The sequence below is a fragment of the Akebia trifoliata genome, chromosome 7, assembly GCF_017979445.1.
Source record: "Akebia trifoliata isolate Shusen 1 chromosome 7, ASM1797944v1, whole genome shotgun sequence".
Classification (NCBI taxonomy): Eukaryota; Viridiplantae; Streptophyta; class Magnoliopsida; order Ranunculales; family Lardizabalaceae; genus Akebia; species Akebia trifoliata.
The window spans coordinates 28131953-28153269 of record NC_141381.1 but is presented as its reverse complement, the minus strand read 5'-3'; the positions used below and the strand labels follow the sequence as shown (position 1 = coordinate 28153269).

The 21317-nt window shown below is 35.7% G+C and overlaps 1 protein-coding gene and 1 long non-coding RNA gene across 5 annotated transcripts; one reads left to right on the top strand and one right to left on the bottom strand.

Annotated features, from left to right (window-relative positions):
• The first annotated feature begins 4446 nt into the window (after positions 1–4446).
• On the top strand, positions 4447–6438 carry LOC147398772 (disease resistance protein RPM1-like). The gene has a single exon (XM_086446763.1). The coding sequence runs from the start codon at positions 4447–4449 to the stop codon at positions 6436–6438; it is 1992 nt and encodes a 663-aa protein (XP_086302889.1).
• A 6083-nt stretch (positions 6439–12521) lies between these two features.
• On the bottom strand, positions 12522–20302 carry LOC147398771 (uncharacterized). 4 transcript variants are annotated; one of them, XR_015180189.1, is made up of 4 exons: positions 20097–20302; positions 12970–13082; positions 12783–12885; positions 12522–12572 (listed from the first exon to the last, which is right to left on the bottom strand). It is a non-coding gene; the product is annotated as an uncharacterized LOC147398771 (long non-coding RNA). The 4 variants fall into 4 exon arrangements; XR_015180187.1 differs by having other exon boundaries at positions 13009–13082; XR_015180186.1 differs by lacking the exon at positions 20097–20302 and adding an exon at positions 19753–19810.
• Positions 20303–21317: the final 1015 nt, after the last annotated feature.

Below are 21317 nucleotides of genomic sequence, written 5' to 3'. Positions count from 1 at the left end.
TCTTTAGTTTCTTCTTGTAATACCTTAAAGTTGGGAATCAAAGTGCAGTAACAATTTGTCTCATTCTCTTCTCCACCATATTTTCTCTGTTTTATTATTGTTGTAATTTGTTTTTCGCAATGATCGGTGATCGTTGTAACTTGATGTGTAAATTGCAGAAATAGAGATTAAATTATGAACTTAGGTAAGGCGAATTCGTTCCACAAGGACAATTGGGATTCACTTAAACTTCGAATTGAAAAACAAAATAAGGTTTAAAAACAGATTGGTTAAAAACAAAACAGGTCTATAGCACAATTGAGATGGAACTTAATTTGTAAATGAATTTAAAGCAGGAAATAGAGGTTGAAGATATAAGAAAGGGGGCTTAGAGAATTCAATTCTAAGTATAACTCAATCCATGTAGCAAGTCATTGCTCGTAGACCGGAGGGTGGAGCAATTTAAGCATTGAGTGTAACCAAAGATTATTCACAAAAATCTTGATTTAATTGAGATTGCCTAACTTATACCTCAATTCTTCACAGAGCATAGTCATTCTTGAATTTATCTAAGCAATGGCTATCAAAGCTTGAATCAGAAATATAAGTTAGGTGATCTACCCATAAGAGAATTTTTAGAATGATTCACATGTAAAGCAAAAATATAGAATTAAAACAACATTAGAGGGATGAACTTGCTCTGGCATCCTTGACCTCTCTAAAGAGAGTCTAGCTACTCATTGCAAGGTTCATAGTTGCAGTAATAGCAAAAGGAAGAAGATAATAGATGAAGAAAATGATGTCCAATGAAGCTGCACTTTTGATTCCTTCTTTAATAGGCTCTCAAGAGAATTACAAAAAGAAAAATAAAAAGGACTAATAGAATACTCTTGATGCTCTCACAATAATCAAGAATCTCTCAAAAACTAAAGAAACTACAGAGAAAAAGAGGGACATTAGAGGACTCAAGAGGGACCCCTTCTTCTAGGGACAATCCCTCAATTTATAGCATTCTTGATCGGGTTGTCGGGTCAAGTTTTTGCTTGATTTGATTCGCAAGGACCATTTAGTTACAACGACCGAACCATCTATAAACTTTAGTACAAATCTCGAGGCAAGATTCCTCAAGGTCACCGCGAAGCACTAGGGTGACACCGCCGCACGGTGACGTGGTGACAAATTTTTCTGAGATTTTGTTTGGTGCTTTCTTTTTTGCTTGCACATTGTAATAACATTCGTTATATGATTTGTCGGTTTTCGAATGCACCTTATTTACTTGCAATTAGCAAGAAATTCTCATTAACTTCATTAATTTGAAAATTTCATATATTTTGTTATTATTTATAAGAACTAACATTTATACTTTATAATATTTGTGGAATTACTGTCCCAAAATCGAATTATTGGGACCTTATCAATCGACTACTCTCCATAGAGAGGTCAATGATGCCAGAGCGAATCTATCTTGATCTTGTTTAAGTAATTTTATTACCTATGTTTTAATTGTGCTTGTGTGAAGATTTTGAGTATGGGATTATCCGATTTGCATCGATTGGTCTCACTTTGATGATTCATGCTTAAATGAGATCAAGCTTAATCATGCTTAGTGACAACTTGCGATAGAAATCTGATAATCCCACCTTGATTAAGGATTTACACATTTCTTTGAATTTATCTACAAGAATTAACTGAATGATCATCCAATCCATGAACAATGGTTTGTTGTGTGGATTGAGACTAAGTTAGAGTTGCTTAGCTTGTTAAGTTGGCTTGCAAAGGTTGATTTGATTTTTATAATTTCTTTTACATTGTTTTAAATTCGTTTCTTGCTTTAATTTCATTCTATTTCTTAGTTGCAATTTATATACTTTGTTCTAAAATTATTTTTAAAATCTATTTTGGTTTTAATTCGAAAGAATATCTGAATCGACTATTGTCCCTGTGAAACGAACTTTACTCACCAAAGTTTTCTTTTATTATTTGTTCAATTTCCATCTGCAATCAATCTACAATTCGAACAAGTGGCTTGACCAAACTTAGAAGCCTATCGAGGTCAGATGTGTCGCACATGACTTCGAATGGGACACTCCACTTGGGAAGTTGAATAATGGGGGCAAAGTAAACTCCGCCTTAAGCTTTTCAAAAGCTTTGAGACATGCAGACGTGAACTTAAATGACACATACTTGGCTAGTAGATCACATAGAGACTTCGAGATTTTGTCAAAATTCTTAATGAAGCAATGGTAGAAACCTGCATGTCCCAAGAAAGATCTCGCCTCTTTCACAATTGTGGGTGATGAAAATGGCAGATTATGGTGCAAGTGATCTTTGTGCCTATCGAAGCCATAGATACAAAAATATGTTCATTAAAACATTATAGTTAGCATGGTTTTTTTAACTCTCTATAACTACTATAAATGGTGGAGGGACTACCACATCATCAAAGATGGTTACATTCGATCATTTAAATTTAAGAATTCAATGATAATCCATTTTAAAACACTTGATCTAATAAATAGAAAGTGTTGTTATTGCCACATAAAGGGCAGGACATTTGTGGCACCACTGATTGGGACATTCAAATTGATCTACGGGTGTTGATCAACTCTTGCCTTTATTTATATGAAAACTATAATTTTTTATGTACTAGCTGCCAACAAGGCATACATGTTGAACAGTCCTTCACGGAAATTGATAAGAAAAAAATCCTCTGGATTTGATCCATTATGATGTTTAGGGTCTAGCCCTTTGTTTGGTTACCTAACAGACTATTTTTGCATTGGTTGTTGCCTTCCTACATGCAAGGAAATTTTGTTCTAATTGGCTTATTCCCCAAGAAAAACCTCCACAATTCCTACAAGTTCGATGCATTAACCTTTCCTAATTTTTCCCACCAAGGATTTCTAGTAATGTTCTCTTTCTTCCAATCTTGACCCCAAGTCCTTCTTGGTTTACATTTGAATTGAATTACCTCTCTAACCTCGTCTTGTTAAGACACATTAGAGGTGATTTACTCTTGTATCCCCTAACCTTAGTCTCAATTCAAGAGAATTTTCATATCATTCTATGTAATCCCTCGATGAGGTAATCTTCTCTTTATAAGTCTTTTAATAAGTTCCCTTTAGAAAACTCATGCATACACACCACAACTTTTGTTTGCTAAAAGGCTATTAGTTAAGGTGTAGGTCTCTATAAATCTATATCTAACTCTTTAAGCCAATAAAAATAGTCCCATTGGGACATAATTGATGTATAAAAGGTCCCTAGTTCTTCTATGGTGGTGTCAAATCTATGGATGCCTCCTAAGGACTAAACCAACCAAAAAAGACTCCTAAGTGAGCACATAAGCATCTAAAATAGCTTAGAGATCCAACAGAGTGAAATCCATGTGGATTTGCACTCAAGTCTCAAGCTCACAAAAAATTACAACAAGCACCCACTTCTAGTTTTGGCTTGCTCACTACCTTTATATCTCTATTTTACAAAACAAAACTATAGTTGATTTTCCTTTTAATCTCTCTATAATCCCCTCTATCTTCAAAACATCAAAAATGAGTTTTCTACTTTATTTATGGCCAAATAATGGTAACCATCACTTGATTGGTGGAACAGGATGCCTAACACCTTCCGTGTCCTTCAACCCAACCTCCTTACCTAGTTCTTAGGGAGAGTTTCCCCTTATCTTTGGGATATGTGAGCCACCATAAGCCAGAAAAATAGAACTTCAAAATTCTATTTGTGACTTTCATTCACACCCAAACTTCTTGAATGGTAGAGATTCCTTAACCCATGTAGATGAGGACTCAATCCCATTGGAGGAAACCCTCACATATCTACAATATCATTTTCTTTGGGAGAAGATATTTAAGTCCAACCTTTCAAACCCGAGAAGAAAATTTGAGGCAAAACCCATTCCATACGAAAAAGGGAAAGAAAGTTTGTCCAAATACCCTAGGAAAAAGAACAATGGGTGATAAATATAAATTTGTCTTACCAAATTGAACCATGATTGAGAAAAATTCAGTTTGATTATCGGTCCAATTTTGAAAACATTGGTCATGAGCGGGTAGGACTTTGATTTGTTCAGTCAAAGTCAAGAAAGGAAATTAACATTAAACTACAGAAAACATTGCTTTCTCTACCTGTTTCATGGAAATAGAGGTTAGCTTGGTTTCGAAAACATTGGTCATGAGTGTGTGGGACTTTGATTTATTCAAACTCAAGAAATGTATCTAACATTAAACTACACAAACATTGCTTCTCTACTTGTTTCCTGGAAATAGTTGTTGTCTTTGGTATTGTTTTGAAAAGAGAATTTTCAATTTGTTAAAGAGATCGTTGACCCAGTTGTTTTTATATTAATATGAGCTTAATATCATATGTACAATGTAGTATTACTCATCTCTCAATTTGTTTACTTCATCATCAAGGCTTCTTGTTTTCAATCTCCTCTTCACCACATTAGAAATGGCAGATGCCTTAGTAGCATTCTTCCTTCAGAAAGTGAACTCCTTGTTTCTTCAAGAGACCAAAACATTTTCGGGTCTGGAAGACCAAATCCTTCTACTCAAGACCAAACTTTCAGATCTAGAAGCTCAAAGCCCACTTTTCAACAGCAAACTCATTGAGATCGGTTACTTCAGAAGTGAAGGTGCTACCCAAAGCACACAAGTGGAAGAATTGATAAAAAATTGGTTGGTTAAGGTGAGAGAAATCATCTACAATGCAGATGATTGTATCGATCTCTTCATCATTCAATTCAATAGCCATGGGTGCTCATTGGACCAAACATCGACAATTGCCAAATTCAGGAGTGAATTGGGGAGGATCAACGAACGTCTCGATGAAATACTGGATAACAAGTCTCAACTGGATATCTCAATTGTGTCCATCCAAGAAAGGAAGGTAAAAAATAAAATGAAGAGCGCTTCCCAATCTAGTGGAAGTGGTGGTGATGATGAAGGTGAAAAATCTATGGCTTCTTTCGCACTAAAATACAGTGCTTTGCCGTATTACCTTAAATCTTGCTTGAGGTACTGTTGCACTTTTAGATTCAGTTTTATTTGCACAGAGAAATTGATAAGGTTATTGATGGCCGAAGGTCTAATACAAGAAATTCCAGGAGAGAGAATGGAAGATGTAGCTAAGGAAAATATCAACAAGTTAGTTGAGCTGGGAATGCTTCAACTTTTACCTCGCTTGAGCACTATAGGAGTCCCCGAGCTATATCACAAATTCCTTCTTCGTGTAGCAGAGGTTGAAAATTTCTTTATTTTCAATGCAAGTTCAGATTATAACATCCCTACCACTGCCCGCCATGTCTTGATCAAGGACGTCAATGAGAAAATCCCACCCAACTTGGAAAATCTCAATATCCCGATACGATCTCTATTTGTGCTTGGGATCCCTTACAGTCCCAAAGCCTATGACAATTCCTTAGAAACTATGTTCTGTAATTTAAGATTTTTGCGGGTGTTGGACCTCCAATGTATTAAGCTCAAGAGCATGCCTGAACAATTGGGGAATCTGATACTCTTAAGGTATCTAGGTTTGTATAAATATTGTTTGGCTAAGCTTCCAAATAGCATTAGTAGTCTTCAGAACCTACAAACTCTGAGTGTTTGTAGTTTTAAAATGAATGCCCTACCAAGTGGAATTCTAAATCTTGTACAATTGAGGCACCTTATAATGTATGGAGGCCCTTTTGGTGAGACTAGGTTCCCAAGAGGGATAGGGGGATTGACTAACCTCCAGACTCTACGTGGTTTGTATGCAGGTGGTGGTATTGCCAATGAGTTAAGTAACTTAACGCAATTAAGAGAACTTGGAGTTAGAAGTTTGTCGGAAGATCATGCAAGTAACCTGTTTGCTTCTATAATGAAGCTTACTAGGCTTCTCTCATTGTCTCTAGCTGCAGAGGAAAGTTACAATGAGAATTCACTGCTACCCTCGTTGGAAACATTCTGCCCTCCACCACGCCTTCAAAAGCTTCGTTTGGAAGGGCACCTGACAGAGTTGCCCGATTGGTTCAGCTCAATTGGAAACCTCACTCACCTATCATTACACTTTTCTTATCTATCTGAGAACCCAACTTTAGTCCTCCAATTTCTTCCCAATTTGAAATGTCTCACTTTGTGGGAGGCCTACAAAACAAAGCATATTGGCAGAGAATTTTGTGGGTCGGATGGGTTTCCTCGTCTAGAAGTTCTCATTATTTGTGATGATGAACTAGTTGAATGGACAGAGCTTGAAGAAGGAGCTCTGCAAAGCTTGAAGTACCTCTCCTTCCAAAATTGTGACAGATTGAGGACTCTCCCTGAAGGTTTGCAGTTAGTCACCACACTCAAAGAATTGGAGTTTTTCCCTTTGCATGGTGATCTTGCACGGAAGTTGAGTCCCATAGGGGGAAGAGAAAATTACAAGATCAAACACATCCCAGTGATAAGGCCAAAATTCTGATTTGTGGTTCCAAATTGCTTGCTTTTGTATCACATGGATGGTTAATGAATTCTCATATCCATTATGCACGGGGTTGTTTCTTTTTTGTTGTAGTCGTGATTTTCTAACTCCCCCTCTGACAATCTCCACCCAAATTCTTCCCATGTGGCTGTGCAGTAGTGTATCTCGAGGAAAAAATCTATGGTTCTATGCACAGCCACGTGGGGAGCATTTGAGTGGAGTTTGTTAGATGGGGGAGTCAATTTATCATTATTCTTTTTTTTAGTGTTTTGTGCCAAGCAAGATGGTGGGATTATATTAACTTAAAATAATTTGGGAGACAAAGTGTGTCAAACAAGATGTTTTCTTATCTATAGTAAAAAATATATAATTCTCAAGATACAGTTAGAACCATTTTTGGCCACCATTAACACTAACCCATCAGCTAAATTGTAACTTTCTCAGCATATGTGAGATATGGAGTTATGGACCATTTGATGAACGTTAAGCCTTCAATTATTTCTTCTAACCAATTATTCACCCCTCCCCAAGGATGTCTACCTCAACGATGGGCATTGCACATAAGTAACGAGTTGTGCAATTAGGGTCTGATGAGATTGTGAGTTGATCAACACATTAATTCTCTCAACCAGGGCCCTGAATTTAACTGTATTCTTTGCTTTGTTATTGATAAGGCCTGATGAGATTGTGAGAGTTATCAAAAAGAAGGGAAGACAGCCCCTGAATTAATTTTATGAAATATCAATTTTGTCTCTATTATCTCGCCATTAAAAAGAAAATAAGAATTAGCTGCACAATGTAACAAAAAAAGTGTTTTTTTGGTAAATATTTTGTAACGTGTACTGACACAGTAATTTCAAGATTTCTGGTTAATGGTTGGTAAATTTCACTAGAAAGAATCTTGGAGATGGGGCAAGTCACCACGGTCGAAATCCAATCATATCGAGTACATTAGACTTAGACTAGTTTTAAAACGAGTCCGAATTTGCTGTTAAGGAAAAACTATAATAAGTTGATGAATCAATAGCATGATAAGATTGTGTATAGGGGGAAAAAAAGAGTAAAATCCAACCACTTAACAATTTAACACACTAGTCGCTCAATTTTCTCTTCGCCTAATTAATAATTCTTAATTTTTGCAATACACGTGGCATCATGTAATTGATTCATCAGCTTAGAACAGTTTTTTTTTTTCTTTAACAGAAACTATTTATTCCCTTTAACTATGGATCAAACAATTGATGGGGTGGGTGATAGTTTATGTGACTTTGTTTCCATCGAATTCAAGAAAAGTTTCTATTTTATATGCTTATATAATCCAAAACGTTAAACTACAGGAACATTGGTTTCTCACCCTTTTTGCAGAGAAAGTGGTTGGTACTTAGGAGCTCATATATACATCCATACCACCATTCTCTATAATGCTCAAGATAATAATTAAGCCACAATGGGTTTGGACTGAACAACAACTGCTGACCTCAAGAGGGAATTGGTGAAGATCAATGAGTCTCTCATGGAAGTTTTGGATATCAAGTCTCAACTGTATATCTCAATTGTGTCCAGCCAAGAGTTGGAGGTAAAAAACATCAAAAGTTTTCAATATAGTGTTGGTGGTCTTGATGAAGGTGAAAATTCTATAGTGTCTTTCACACTAAAATACCGTACATTGTCGTATTACCTTAAATCCTGCGTATTGTACTGTTCTGTTTTTAGATTATGCTGGATATTGTGAAAAAAATCGAAACAACAAAGATAACAGAAATCATACAAACGCAAGGATTTATGTGGTTCGGTGGTGTGTCTATGTCCACGGAACAGATCATAAACAATCACTATTAGAGTTCAAGTACCGACCATTTTCATAACCTATTCAACATGTCACTATTATTTAATATCACACAATCACCCTGCATTTGCACATACCACCACCAAACAATATAGGAGTCAAGCTAGCCTGATTAACTTAGTAAGATTTCTAAGGGTTGTTGGGCAAACATGGATCACCACACTGCCAATCAAACACCACAGCCCTCTAGATTTCATGGAAAAACTCATATTAAAAAAATATATTTTCTTGGCATTATCCAAGGTTTCACAAATGGACAGCCACCCAACTCCAAAAATTAAAATTCAACAAAAAAATAACTATTTTTTATTCAAAATTCTTAAACTTTTGTCTTCTACATTGCCGGGCATTGGATCATGTTTTTAGATGCCACAAGGTGACAGGGTCAAGAAACTTTCCTCACCAACTTAGAAAGGAAAGTGTTTTTCATAGTATAATTAGTCAAACAATTCAAGGAGATGGATGAGTCATGAGCAATGTTTAAAAAACTGGAACCCTTAAGGACATGGATGGTTCAACTGTACGAACAGTCGATTCTCACAAACCGGATTCTTGAAATCTAGAAAATCATGATGACTAAAATTCTTTTCTTTAAGGATTATATAAAGAAAGGAAGATGAAAAGCTTTGTAGATTTGAAGAAAATAGAAAGGTTTCAAGAAAATCTTTAATCCTTTTGTGTTTTTTCAAACAATTCATGAAAAAGTCCATGAATTCCTCTTTTTTTCCCATCTTATTTGATTTATAGTTTTTATATATTGAAAACGTACACCCCGATTTGACCGAACAAACTCAAGATCTCATTCGAATCCAATATCGAGGATCAAATCAAGAGAATTCAATCAAAAAGTGGGACCCCACTTAAACCAAATAAGAGTGATTAACAGATCATCAAAAATTTTATTTTTTTGCTTAGCCATATGGACCAAACGGCCAAGCATAGCTTTGCCTGGACGTTTGGTGCATATGGTCAAGCCAATGTTTGTATTGACCTTACCTTTGTGATGTGCAGGTTCAAAATTGCACTGGCCTTACCTCAAGTAAGACTAGGCACAATTTCTTCTAGGCGCACCTAGCATACATTCAATTTAATTAGACAGTTAGAAAACCCACGTATGCACGAGATTCTTCCTGGGAAATGACCCAATCCACCCTCCTAGGTTGGATTTTCCCTCTTTAGATCCCCTATTAATTTCATTTTTACCCATGCTTAACCATCATGATTTTCTCCCACCTAGGACCCTTTCGTAATCTTTTAGTTCATATAAACTTGACTCAAAGCCCTTCTTGGTCTTCACTTAATGTGAATTACCTCCTCTAAACCCAATTTTTTGAGACTCATTAGAGAGGATTTTTATTCTCCTTTTCTAAACTTTTTCAAAGTCTAAAAAAGTTTCATGCCATTTAATGTAAATTGACCACTTTCCAAAGCCTATGACCACTTCGTCCACCTTAGAAAATTCTTTAGAACTTGAGTTCAATAACCAACTTATCCCCAGTGTGTTGGAGACTCTCCCAAGGGAAGTGACTAAGAGGCCAAAAACCAACCACCAAATTATATGCCATTTTGCTTGATTCTCTCACAATTGACTCAAAACCTAAGGTCCAGGATCATTTTTCCCTCCTCAAAGAATTCTCTTAAAATTATTGGTTTATACTGATCTATCAATTGATCATCATGATTTGTGAGACTCATAGGTGAGTGAAAGACCATCAAGGTCAAAGAGAGGAGAGGTAATTAAGTTCTTTCATTAAGGTTTTAATGAAAATATTGGGATGTTTAGGTTTTAGGACCAATTTATCCTCAAGGGTTTTTCAAAATATTATAAAAAAAATGACTCGGCCTATTCAAGACAAATAGAAAGAAGAACTAGAGTTTCAAAATTCTGTTAAAATCTTTTCTTAAAGCTCCTAAAGCCTTCCTAGAATTCTTTCCATATAGTCACTCATTTTCTCAAGAAACACAATCCAAGAAGAAGAGGGAGACCAAGGTGGGAGAAGTTCTAGTTTAAACCCCCTCTAATCCCCCTATTCTCATCCCCCCATTCTTTACTTTTAGTATTATTTCATTTCAAGCTTTCCTTATGTTTTTAGTAATGAAGATCTTATAATTCCTAGCCAGAGACTTGGAGAAAGAGAGAGAGAGAGAGAGTAATCCCTCTTTGAGGTAATCTCCCCCCAGTAAGTTATCAATAAGCTCCTTGAGAGCATTAGAATAAGTTGTTTTTAATTTCATTTACTTTTATTGAATTTAAATTCTTAGATTAGTTGTTTATTTTCTTTACTTTTCTTGCACTTTAAGTTTCCTAGAATAATAGTTCTTTTGTTTTATTTTGATAGCAATAGAGAAAGAAAGTAAACCCTCATTGGAGGTAATCTTCTCTTGTTGAGTCCATCCCATGTAAACATTCATGCACACACTCACTAAAATGACTTCAAGTAAGGATCCAAGTCTTTCTAAGCTTATATCTAACCTTTAGAGCCAACAAAAATTAACAAAAATCTCATGCAAATGCACACACTCACTAAAATGACTTCAAGTAAGGATACAAGTCTTTCTAAGCTTATATCTAACCTTTAGAGCCAACAAAAATTGACAAAAATCTCATGCATGTAGTTTTGATTCTTACATGATGTGGTTCAAGTCATGAACCTCACCAAAGGATCAAACCAACAAACAAAGTCTCCTAAGAGAGTACATAAATTAATTTTGAAGTTTTGGGACCCCAAATGATAAAATCTATGTAGATTTCTATCAAAGTCTTAAGCTCACAAAAAAATCCAGTAAACACGTACTTCTATTAGTAATTTGCTCATCATCTTAATTTGTTTATTTTTTAAAATTAAACTATAGCCTATTTTCCTTAACTCTCTCTACAACTCCCTCTATCTTCAAAAATTCAAAAAATTAGTTTTAAAGGTTTCATCTATGATCATATTGGTAACCATCAATGTATGAGAGGGACAAGGTGCTTAACCCATTCCTTGTCCCTCAACTGAACTCTCTTACTTAGAATATCTAGAAAGACCTTTCCTCTTGTCCTTTTAGATATGAAAATCACTACAAACCAAGGAAAATAAATTTCAAAACAATTTTATGGTGCCCATTCATACCTTAATTGAATAGTTGCAACTCCAAAACCCAAGTAAATAAATTCAAACCTCCCGAAAGGTTTCAAAGCCCACGTATCTACGAAAAATTATTTAATATATATACAAATTGATCTAAACTAAATTTGTTTTATCACTGGCTGGTCTTCAACTCTACATCTCTATACAAACGTAGTTTACATAAATAAAAATTTTAGTGACCGACTATGTAAACTAAACTTCGTGTGGATTATGTTATGGAATTATTATTGTTTTATTAGTGTAAGCTTTTTTCTGAGTTAAGGGGGGTTTCCTTTGACGACTTCTTCTTTCGGTGGGATCTTGTGTGTAAAGGGTGACCCTCTTCTTAGTTTGGGTTGTCCTTGTTTTTTCTTTCTTTTCTCTTCTCTTTTTCTTGTTGCTTTATGGGCTTGCTTTTGTTGTTTCATCTCTTGAGGATTCCTTGTCCTCTTTTCAATAAAAATTTTGCTTATACCAAAAAAAAAAGCCCTTCAATTGGAATTTGGACAGTAATCTAGACAGATAAATTGTGAATTAACAGTTTCGATGTGTCAAAAATGTGACGATTTTGAGTTATCAGTTCCTTCTAATTGTCTTTTATCAATTCATAATATTATTGGTTGATTATGTATTTTGTTAACCTTTTGGTCCACGTGACTCATCTCTCGAAAGTCAATATCTCACCTCAATGGATACCTTATGGCTCACTCACCTTCTGTCCATTAGATCCTTCAACCAGTCAATGGTTTTCATAAAATGTTATCCACTTTCAACTCAAGCAACTAGTTTTCCTGGCCTAACTTCTGTTCTTCAATCTTGCTTCAAGTTATGATCTTGGGAGCGGTTCGGCAGCCCTAAAGTTTGCCAAGTTTTGTGCCAAACATTTTTTGTAAATCACTTTTGATGGGGTTAGAAGTTTTGGAATAGGCTGATTTTTTGTGAGGATGATCTCTACGGTGAAGAGATCATCCTCACAAAAAATCAGCACCTTCTAAAGCTTCTAACCCATATTTTAAAAAATGTTTGGCACCAAACTTGGCAAACTTTAGGGTTGTTGAACCGTCCCCTATGATCTTTTGATAAAAATGATTAAGAATACAGCTGTCTACTCACTCAATAGTTTTGCATATGTCCACTAGAAGAAAGTTCATACTGCAGATTTGCAGATTCACAATTCACTGCAGAGGGTAAAAAGAACTCAAATGTGGAGTTAAGAAAATTCACACTGTTGTGTAATCAAAAGTTAGCTTCCAAAAGAAACTAATGGATCAAAAAACCTAAATTAACACAATCGCTCTCATCCAATATAGACCAGTGGTTATGGCCATATCAAAATATTCTAGTTAATACATACATTGACATTAATGTCTAAAGGCCAATCTCCTTACCGGGCAATCTACAAAAGAGACATGTCTAAGTAGCTTCATTCTTGCATTTTCAAATCCTGGAACATCACATGGAGGACTATCTTCTTTTCCACTGCCATACGCTCTGTATACAAATTTTAAACATAAATAATGAAAATCCGAGCAACAATGAAAAGATAAAAACCTTAGGTCCTAGAGATCACCATACTTGTAGCACATAGGACGAGGGCATCGCTCATCTTCACACTTGTATATTTTTGCATTAGCATATCCAAGCTTGATAGTAATGTTACGCTCCAGCTCATTTTTAAATCGAACCATCTGCAGAAATAACAAACCAGGAAAAGAGTATAATTCCATATTTATAAAGAAATATATTTTTCAGATATGATTGGTGGACTACCAGTGTTGGACCATCCTATGGGTTACCATATATTTTGAATATGATCTTTGGAATTAGCTAATAAACAAGAAATTCAATAATTTAATAATATTTATCATTGAATTGTCTACAAACATGAAATTGGCAACGCTAGTAGAAAGGCATAAGGCAATATATCTAGCCTGTAGTAGATGAAACCAAATAGGAATGCAGACAACTGAAAGTATGGGCCACCATGCAAGCATTTTCCTTGTTTGTAAATTTTTGGCATGACTAAATAACTAAAAATGGCAGAAATATTTCCAGGAAAATGTTTGCAGCAGATCAAGTAGAGCCAAAGCATAGTAAAAGAGAAAGGTTATTTTCTACAGATGTTCTCTACCTGTTTACAGCTTCTTGATTCTAGATCTAATTTTTCCTAAATAGTATAGGAAAACCTGCTAAGGTTTGAGCCCTACTCTACTTTACATATTAGATGTTAACCATAAAAATATTTTCGTCAAAATAGAAAGGAAAAAACCTATTACATGTGACCTTCCACATAATCCTTGGCAACCACCTTCCCCAGAATAAAATGCATCTCAGGTTTCAATAAGTAAAACATCCTACAGTTGGATTTGATGCAATATAGGTTCTTGTTATCTTTTTTCCCTTTTCAATGGACAATTATAAGTGAAAATATTTTCAAAAAAATTAAATGAAAGCAAAACAGCATATTAATGGCTTGTTGCAAGCCACATATAAAGGCTTTCTTATTGCAAAAAACTCGAGGTTGGCTTTAAAAAGTAAAATGGTTTAATACCATTTTTAAATAAAAATGGCTTAATGCCATTTTAAACGTCTGTTCTTCTTTTGCAATTATTTCAGTTTGGTCCAAGACAACTAACAATCAAAAGAAAGCTTCAATTTACCATCCTGGGCTAGCATGATACACTGCAAATGCAAAATTTCCTCAACCTACCTGACTGCCTTTGCTACCATCCAACCAGAGAGGAAGATTTGGCATCCAAGCCCAACAAAGACAAAAGTTTGAAGCACCCATCGATCCCATCCCAAGCCTCTAACAATCATATTGATAAATACAAAACATATTATACCCAAATCCTTAACCCAATCCTAAATCAAATTGCCTAACCCCCCCCCCCCCCCCAAATTTTCTAACTGCATCACATATTGACTTAGACCTAGATTAGGTAAGATGGTACACTGTAGAAAAATTGAATTTATTGAGAATTCCTTGATTCACATTACAAATGCCCCAATAGTGGTATTTATAGACCAACTATCCTATTACAAGAATAATCTAGAATTTCAAGAATAATCTAGAATAATAAACCAACTATCCTATTGTAGAAGATTATAGGAATATTCTAGAAAGTTAAGAGTAATCAAGAATAATCAAGAAGAATATCTTATTTTCTTGATTCTATGAGATTAGATTTCCGGATTCTTCTACACTCCCCCTCAAGTTGGTGCATAGATGTCAATCATGCCCAACTTGCTTATCAGATGTTCAAAGTTAGGTCTAGTAAGCCCCTTAGTCAAGATGTCGGCTGTTTGCTGACTAGAAGGCACAAACGGCAAGCAAACAATTCCAGCTTCAATTTTTTCCTTAATGAAATGTCGATCAATCTCAATGTGCTTCGTCCTATCATGCTGGACAGGATTGTGAGCAATACTTATTTCAGCCTTGTTGTCGCAGTACAGCTTCAGAGGAAGTTCCACAGTCATCTTGAGTTCTTTGAGGATTCTGTATATCCACAATACCTCACAGATCCCTTGAGCCATTGCTCTAAACTCAGCCTCTGCGCTACTTCTGGCAACAACATTTTGCTTCTTGCTTCGCCAGGTAACCAAGTTTCCCCACATAAAGGTGCAATACCCTGAAGTAGATCTCCTGTCATTCACCGAACCTGCCCAATCTGCATCAGTAAATACCTCAACACTCCTTTGATTTGTCTTTTTGAAAAACAGACCTTTTCCAGGAGTAGACTTTAAATATCTCAAAATTCGGTAGACCGCCTCGAGGTGTTCTTCATAAGGTGCGTGCATAAATTGACTAACAACACTAACAGAGAAGGCAATATCCGGTCGAGTATGAGATAAATATATTAGTTTTCCAACCAATCTCTGGTATCTACCAATATCAACAGGAACACTTCCCTTTTTCCAAAGCTTTACATTGGGATCCATGGGAGTCTCAACCGGTCTGCAACCACTTAACCCGGTTTCCTTCAAAAGATCAAGAATATATTTTCGTTGAGAGACAACGATTCCTTTCCTTGAACGAGCAACTTCCATGCCAAGGAAATATCGTAGCGCTCCCAAATCCTTAATCTCGAATTCTAAAGTAAGGCTCTTCTTTAGTCTCTCTATTTCGATCACATCATCACCTGTGAGAATAATATTATCAACATAAACTATTAGCACAGCAACCTTTCCTTCATGAGAGAACTTGAAAAACAAGGTATGATCAACTTGTCCTTGAGAATATCCTTGTTTTCTGACAGACTGTGTGAACTTCTCAAACCAAGCCCTTGGAGACTGTTTGAGACCATACAGGGACTTTTTTAGTTTGCATATTCTTGAGCCAAACTTTTCCTCAAAGCCCGGCGGACTATCCATGTACACTTCTTCCTCCAAGTCACCATTGAGGAAAGCATTCTTCACATCTAGTTGTTGCAAGGGCCAGTCCAGATTAACAGCAATAGATAAAAGTACTCTCACCGTGTTTAATTTTGCAACAGGAGCAAAAGTCTCAAAATAATCAATGCCATATGTCTGGGTGAATCCCTTTGCTACTAACCTAGCCTTGTATCTTTCCACTGAACCATCAGAGTTGTACTTCACAGTGAAGACCCATTTACAACCAACAGTGGTCTTCCCAGCTGGCAATGCCTCAACACTCCAAGTATTGTTCTTCTCAAGAGCTCTCATCTCTTCAAGTACTGATTCCTTCCACTTTGGAACCTTTAGAGCCTCATGTACACTGCTAGGAATTTCTATACTGGACAATTGAGAGGTAAAAACAGCAAGAGATGAAGACAATTTCGAGTATGATACAAATTTAGACAGTGGATGATTAGTATAAGATCTAACCCCTTTACGAAGAGCTATAGGAATGTCTAAATCAGAAGACTTAGACTGGCTATCGGGAAAAGAAAGAGAATTACCTGTAACAGACTCAGATTGTTGATTCGTCCTTGGTTCAGAATCATGGCTGTGCTGTAGAGTCAATTCGTCTTTCCTTTTCTTATGATTCTTCTTCAAGTAAACAATCCCTTTCCAAGTTCGGTCACCATCCTTGAATCTATTATCATGTTGTGACATTATAGTAGGCTGTTCCTTATTTTCGATTTCCAAAAATTGTTGTTCAGAATTCTGATTTTTAGATTGTTTTTCAAATGTAAGCCTAGGCTCAGGGGAAATATTACTCATAATAGGAGGAGTTTCAAGGAATGAATCTTGGCCATTTACTGTAGGTGCAGAGATACTAGACTCAGACTCTTGCGAGAAAAACATATCATCTGAGAAATAGACATTGCCCGAGTTAAATGAATCTTCCTTAAAAATCTTTCCCTGAAGATGAATATCCTTAAAATATGGTTATTTTTCAAAAAATGTAACATCCATTGTGACAAAACATTTTTTTGATATCGGGTCAAAACATTTATAGCCTTTCTGAGTTGGGGAGTAACCAATGAAGACACATTTTATAGCTCTGGACTCAAGTTTTCCAATTTTTCGATGGTCATGAACAAAAACCGTACAATCAAATATTTTTAGAGGTAGATCAGCAGAAAGTCTAGCAGTTGGAAAACAATTTGTGAAAACTTGAAAAGGAGTTCGAAATTGTAAAACTTTGGAGGGCATTCTATTTATTAAGTACGCAGCAGTTAAAACAGCCTCTCCCCATAGATACTTGGGAACTTTAGTTGCAAAAAGTAACGCACGAGCCACCTCTAACAGATGTTTATTTTTTCTTTCTGCAACACCATTCTGTTGGGGTGTATCAATGCAAGAACTGTGATGAATTATTCCTTTTTCAAGAAAAAAATTTCCCAAGGTCATGTTAAAATACTCTTTCCCATTATCACTCCTGAAAACTTGTATGTTAGTTTGAAATTGAGTCTGCACCATATTGTAAAAATTTTTAAAAACGCGTTCAGCCTCTGATTTTTCTTTCAATAAATACACCCAGCAGAGTCGAGTATGATCATCCGTAAATGTGATGAACCATCTCTTATTAGAAGGTGTACTTATCTTATTAGGACCCCAAACATCACTGTGAATAATAGTGAAAGGTTTTGATGGTTTATATGGTTGTGAAGGAAAAGATGTACGGTGATGTTTTACAAATTCACATATTTCACAGTGAAACATAGATGGATCTTTATTGCCAAACAACTTAGGAAATAAATATTTTAAATATTTGAAACTTGGATGACCTAATCTTAAATGCCATAACATAATATTATTATTGGAAACAGAAATAGATTCAAAGCAGGAACTTATTTGTTGAGATTATTGCCTCGATTTAGATCCATCATCAAGGAAGTAGAGTCCTCCACTCTGTTTAGCACTGTCAATCATCCTCCCCGAGGTCAAATCCTAGAACACACAATGGGTTGGGAAAAAATTAGTTTGACAATTTTGATCACGGGCTAGCTTGCTGACAGACAAAAGATTACATGAAAGTTTGGGAACATGAAGAACATCGTGAAGAGTGAGTGATGGAGATACTATAATAGAACATTTTCCTGCAATGGCTGAAAGAGAGCCATCTGCAATCTTAATTTTCTGATTACCTGCACAAGGATTATACGAAGAAAAAAGATTTGACAACCCTATCATATGATCGGTTGCACCTGAATCGATGATCCAGGTGCGATCAGGGTTGACACCAATGAAAGCTGTTTTCAGGTAATTACCTTTTTGAGCCAAAGAACAAGAAGGATTTTTCTGAGACTCGAGAAACTTGTACAGTTGGTCTATCTGCTCCTTGGTGAAAGGAAACGAACTTGAAGAAGATTGCTGCTCTTGATCCGAAACACTAGCCTGAAGTGCACGCCCCTCTCCACCAGACTTCTTCTTCCAGTTTTGAGGCTTGCCTTCCAAAATCAAACGAACGATTTGCGATCATTCCGTGTAATTTTTTCCATTTAGACGGTGGATATTTAATTGGAACGAATTTGTGGACCCTTCCGAACCACTAAATGAGATGGAGGAGTTCAGGTTCGAACTTGCGGTACTTTCCCCTGACGCCGCTGAGTCCTTGCTGGTCGCACCAGTTAAAGCCGTCTTCCACGAATTTTGGCCCGTCATAGGTAATCTCTATATCAGAACCTAGTGCTCTGATACCATGTAGAAAAATTGAATTTATTGAGAATTCCTTGATTCACATTACAAATTCCCCAATAGTGGTATTTATAGACCAACTATCCTATTACAAGAATAATCTAGAACTTCAAGAATAATCTAGAATAATAAACCAACTATCCTATTGTAGAAGATTACAGGAATATTCTAGAAAGTTAAGAGTAATCAAGAATAATCAAGAAGAATATCTTATTTTCTTGATTCTATGAGATTAGATTTCCGGATTCTTCTACATACACTTTGTTTTGAAAAAAAAATTATAGAAATAATAATTAAAGGAACATATTAGGTTTCTTTCTTTGAAACATAACCTACCAGTCTCCTTAACCTAAGGTCTGTTCACCAAGTCACATAGTTATATTCAGAATAACTAAAACCAACAGTGTATTGTTTTGGCTAATTGACTTCCCCTGTATTTGGTTTAAAGAGGGCAAAAGTTAGCGGCCACCAGCTCCAGAAAGAAACATTCAAGGATTCTATGCCAAGGCGGCACTAGATGCATTTACAAGGAAAACAATTGAGAAATCAAACATTCAAACCGTTTTTTTTTTTTTAAATAATCAGCATAATCCCAACAACCCCAGTACCACCACCACGATGCTTAACTAACTCCATAATGATACCATAACAATAATAATAGAAAATGGACTAAAAACAATTTGAAGACTTTTGCATATATTTAGCACACAAAAGTAAATGAAACAACAACATCTAATTTCCTCAAAAAGATAGACACAAACTCCTAAACCCAACAAAAAGTAAATGAAACACAACAACTAAGTTCCTCAAAAGCCCTTAACCTCACAAACAAACCCCTTCCACAAAACCCAAACACAACTATCTTAATTTCCCTAACCATCTCAGGATCTCAAATCACTACAATGGACCTTCCAGGATTGGAAGTCTGAGATGCTGCAAGGCCGAGCTCCAAATCAGTTTCCATAGTTGATCTCAAATCCTATAGAATGCTTTCTTATAGGATCCTCATGACTGGGAACAACAGTAGACATCTTACCTTTCCCTCTACTTCTACCCATAACAAATTTAGTGAGTTGATAAATGGATTTTTTTAGCTTAGTTCATTGTCATTTTTTCTTCAATTATTTCCTAAAATTTGTTTACGCAACTTTTTTTTTTTTTTTTAGTAAAATGGTTGAAGCTCTGTTCAGTTAGAGAGGCTTAGAGCACATCAAAACAAAAACCAAGTCCAGGTTTTAGATCGAAGCTTACCTCTGTGTTTAGAGAGAATCTACAGGAGATTCAAGATGATTTAATCAGAACTAAAACCTTCAATAAAACAACAAAAAATGTTCTTAAAAGATCAAACAAGATATTAAACCTTACATTGACCGGAATTCCATCTAAGAAATCCAAAATCACTAAAATTCAAATCTAGGGATTGAAGACGTACCAAATGCAACGATCTCAGTCAAAAATTAGCAAATCAAATCAGATCTAACTAAGAATCGCGTAATAGGGTTCCAAAATCATAAAAAAAAAATGATAGATCGAAGAGGAAATTGAAAGAAAACAATATCTTACGTGGGAGACAAAGGGTTTTTGACAATCCCAACCTTAGGTTTCACAGATCTTAGACAAAGAGTCGATCGACGCTAAGAAACGAAATGGTTTTCGCTCTGAAATTGATAAATCTTTGTCAATCATGAGCTCGTCGAGAAGCGACTGCATTTTCATAGATTTCAAGCGACTTTTCCTTTCTCCCGTACTCTTCCGTCTTTCGTTCTTGTAAGAAGGAGAGAATGACCTCTTCAGTTTGGTTTAGGTTAAACCGAGTGGATTAAGATAAAAAAAACGGTCTCTAATATAAAAAACGGTTTTAACTCGTTTTTTATTACAAACGGCCAAAGTCCGTTTCGCCTTCTTGTTCCAAAATAGACATTTTCTTGTAGTGATTCCTTGTCCCTCAACCGAACTCTCTTACTTAGAATATCTAGAAAGACCTTTCCTATTGTCCTTTTAGATATGAAAATCACTACAAACCAATGAAAATAAATTTCAAAACAATTTTATGATGCCCATTCATACCTTAATTGAATAGTTGCAACTCCAAAATCTAAGTAAATAAACTCAAACCTCCCCAAAGGTTTCAAAGCCCACGTATCTACAAAAAATTATTTAATATATATACAAATTGATCTAACCAAATTGAACCATGATTAAACCCTCAGTCCAATTTTGGAAACTTGCCCATGAGTGTGAAACTTTGATTTGTTCAAAGTAAAGAAAGGTATCTAAAATTGAACTAAAGAAAACATTGCTGATTCAGTTGTTTTTATATTAATATGAGCTTCAAATTATATGTATTATCTAGCACTATTCATCTCTCATTTTTGTTAAAGGCTTCTTGTTTTCAATCTCTGTCATTTCTCTTCGCCACAAATTAAGAAATGACAGATGCATTAGTAGCATTCTTCTTTCAGAGACTGAATTCCTTGTTACTTCAAGTCTATTCAACTCAACCCAAATCCATTCCTATTCAACCAACAACCTAAGCCCAACCAAACATTCTACCCAAGCCCAAATCATTCAACCCAAACCCAACTCAACCCAATTCAACATCACAACCAATCACCACAATCATCAAGGTGTGACACATGTCATCACCCCATCCCACATCCCTCATCCTCAACCTATCCCATCACCTTTTCTTTAAATATCATCTACCCAAACATCCAACTTACACCTCCCCCCTAACCTATCATATCCATTATCTCAAATCAAACACTTATAACCTACATCTCCCCCTAATCTACCCCCATCATTTCTTACAAAAT

What these genes read in the sequence shown, in the direction of transcription:
- LOC147398772 (XM_086446763.1), top strand. Translation starts at nt 4,447, where the DNA reads ATGGCAGATGCCTTAGTAGCATTCTTCCTTCAGAAAGTGAACTCCTTG.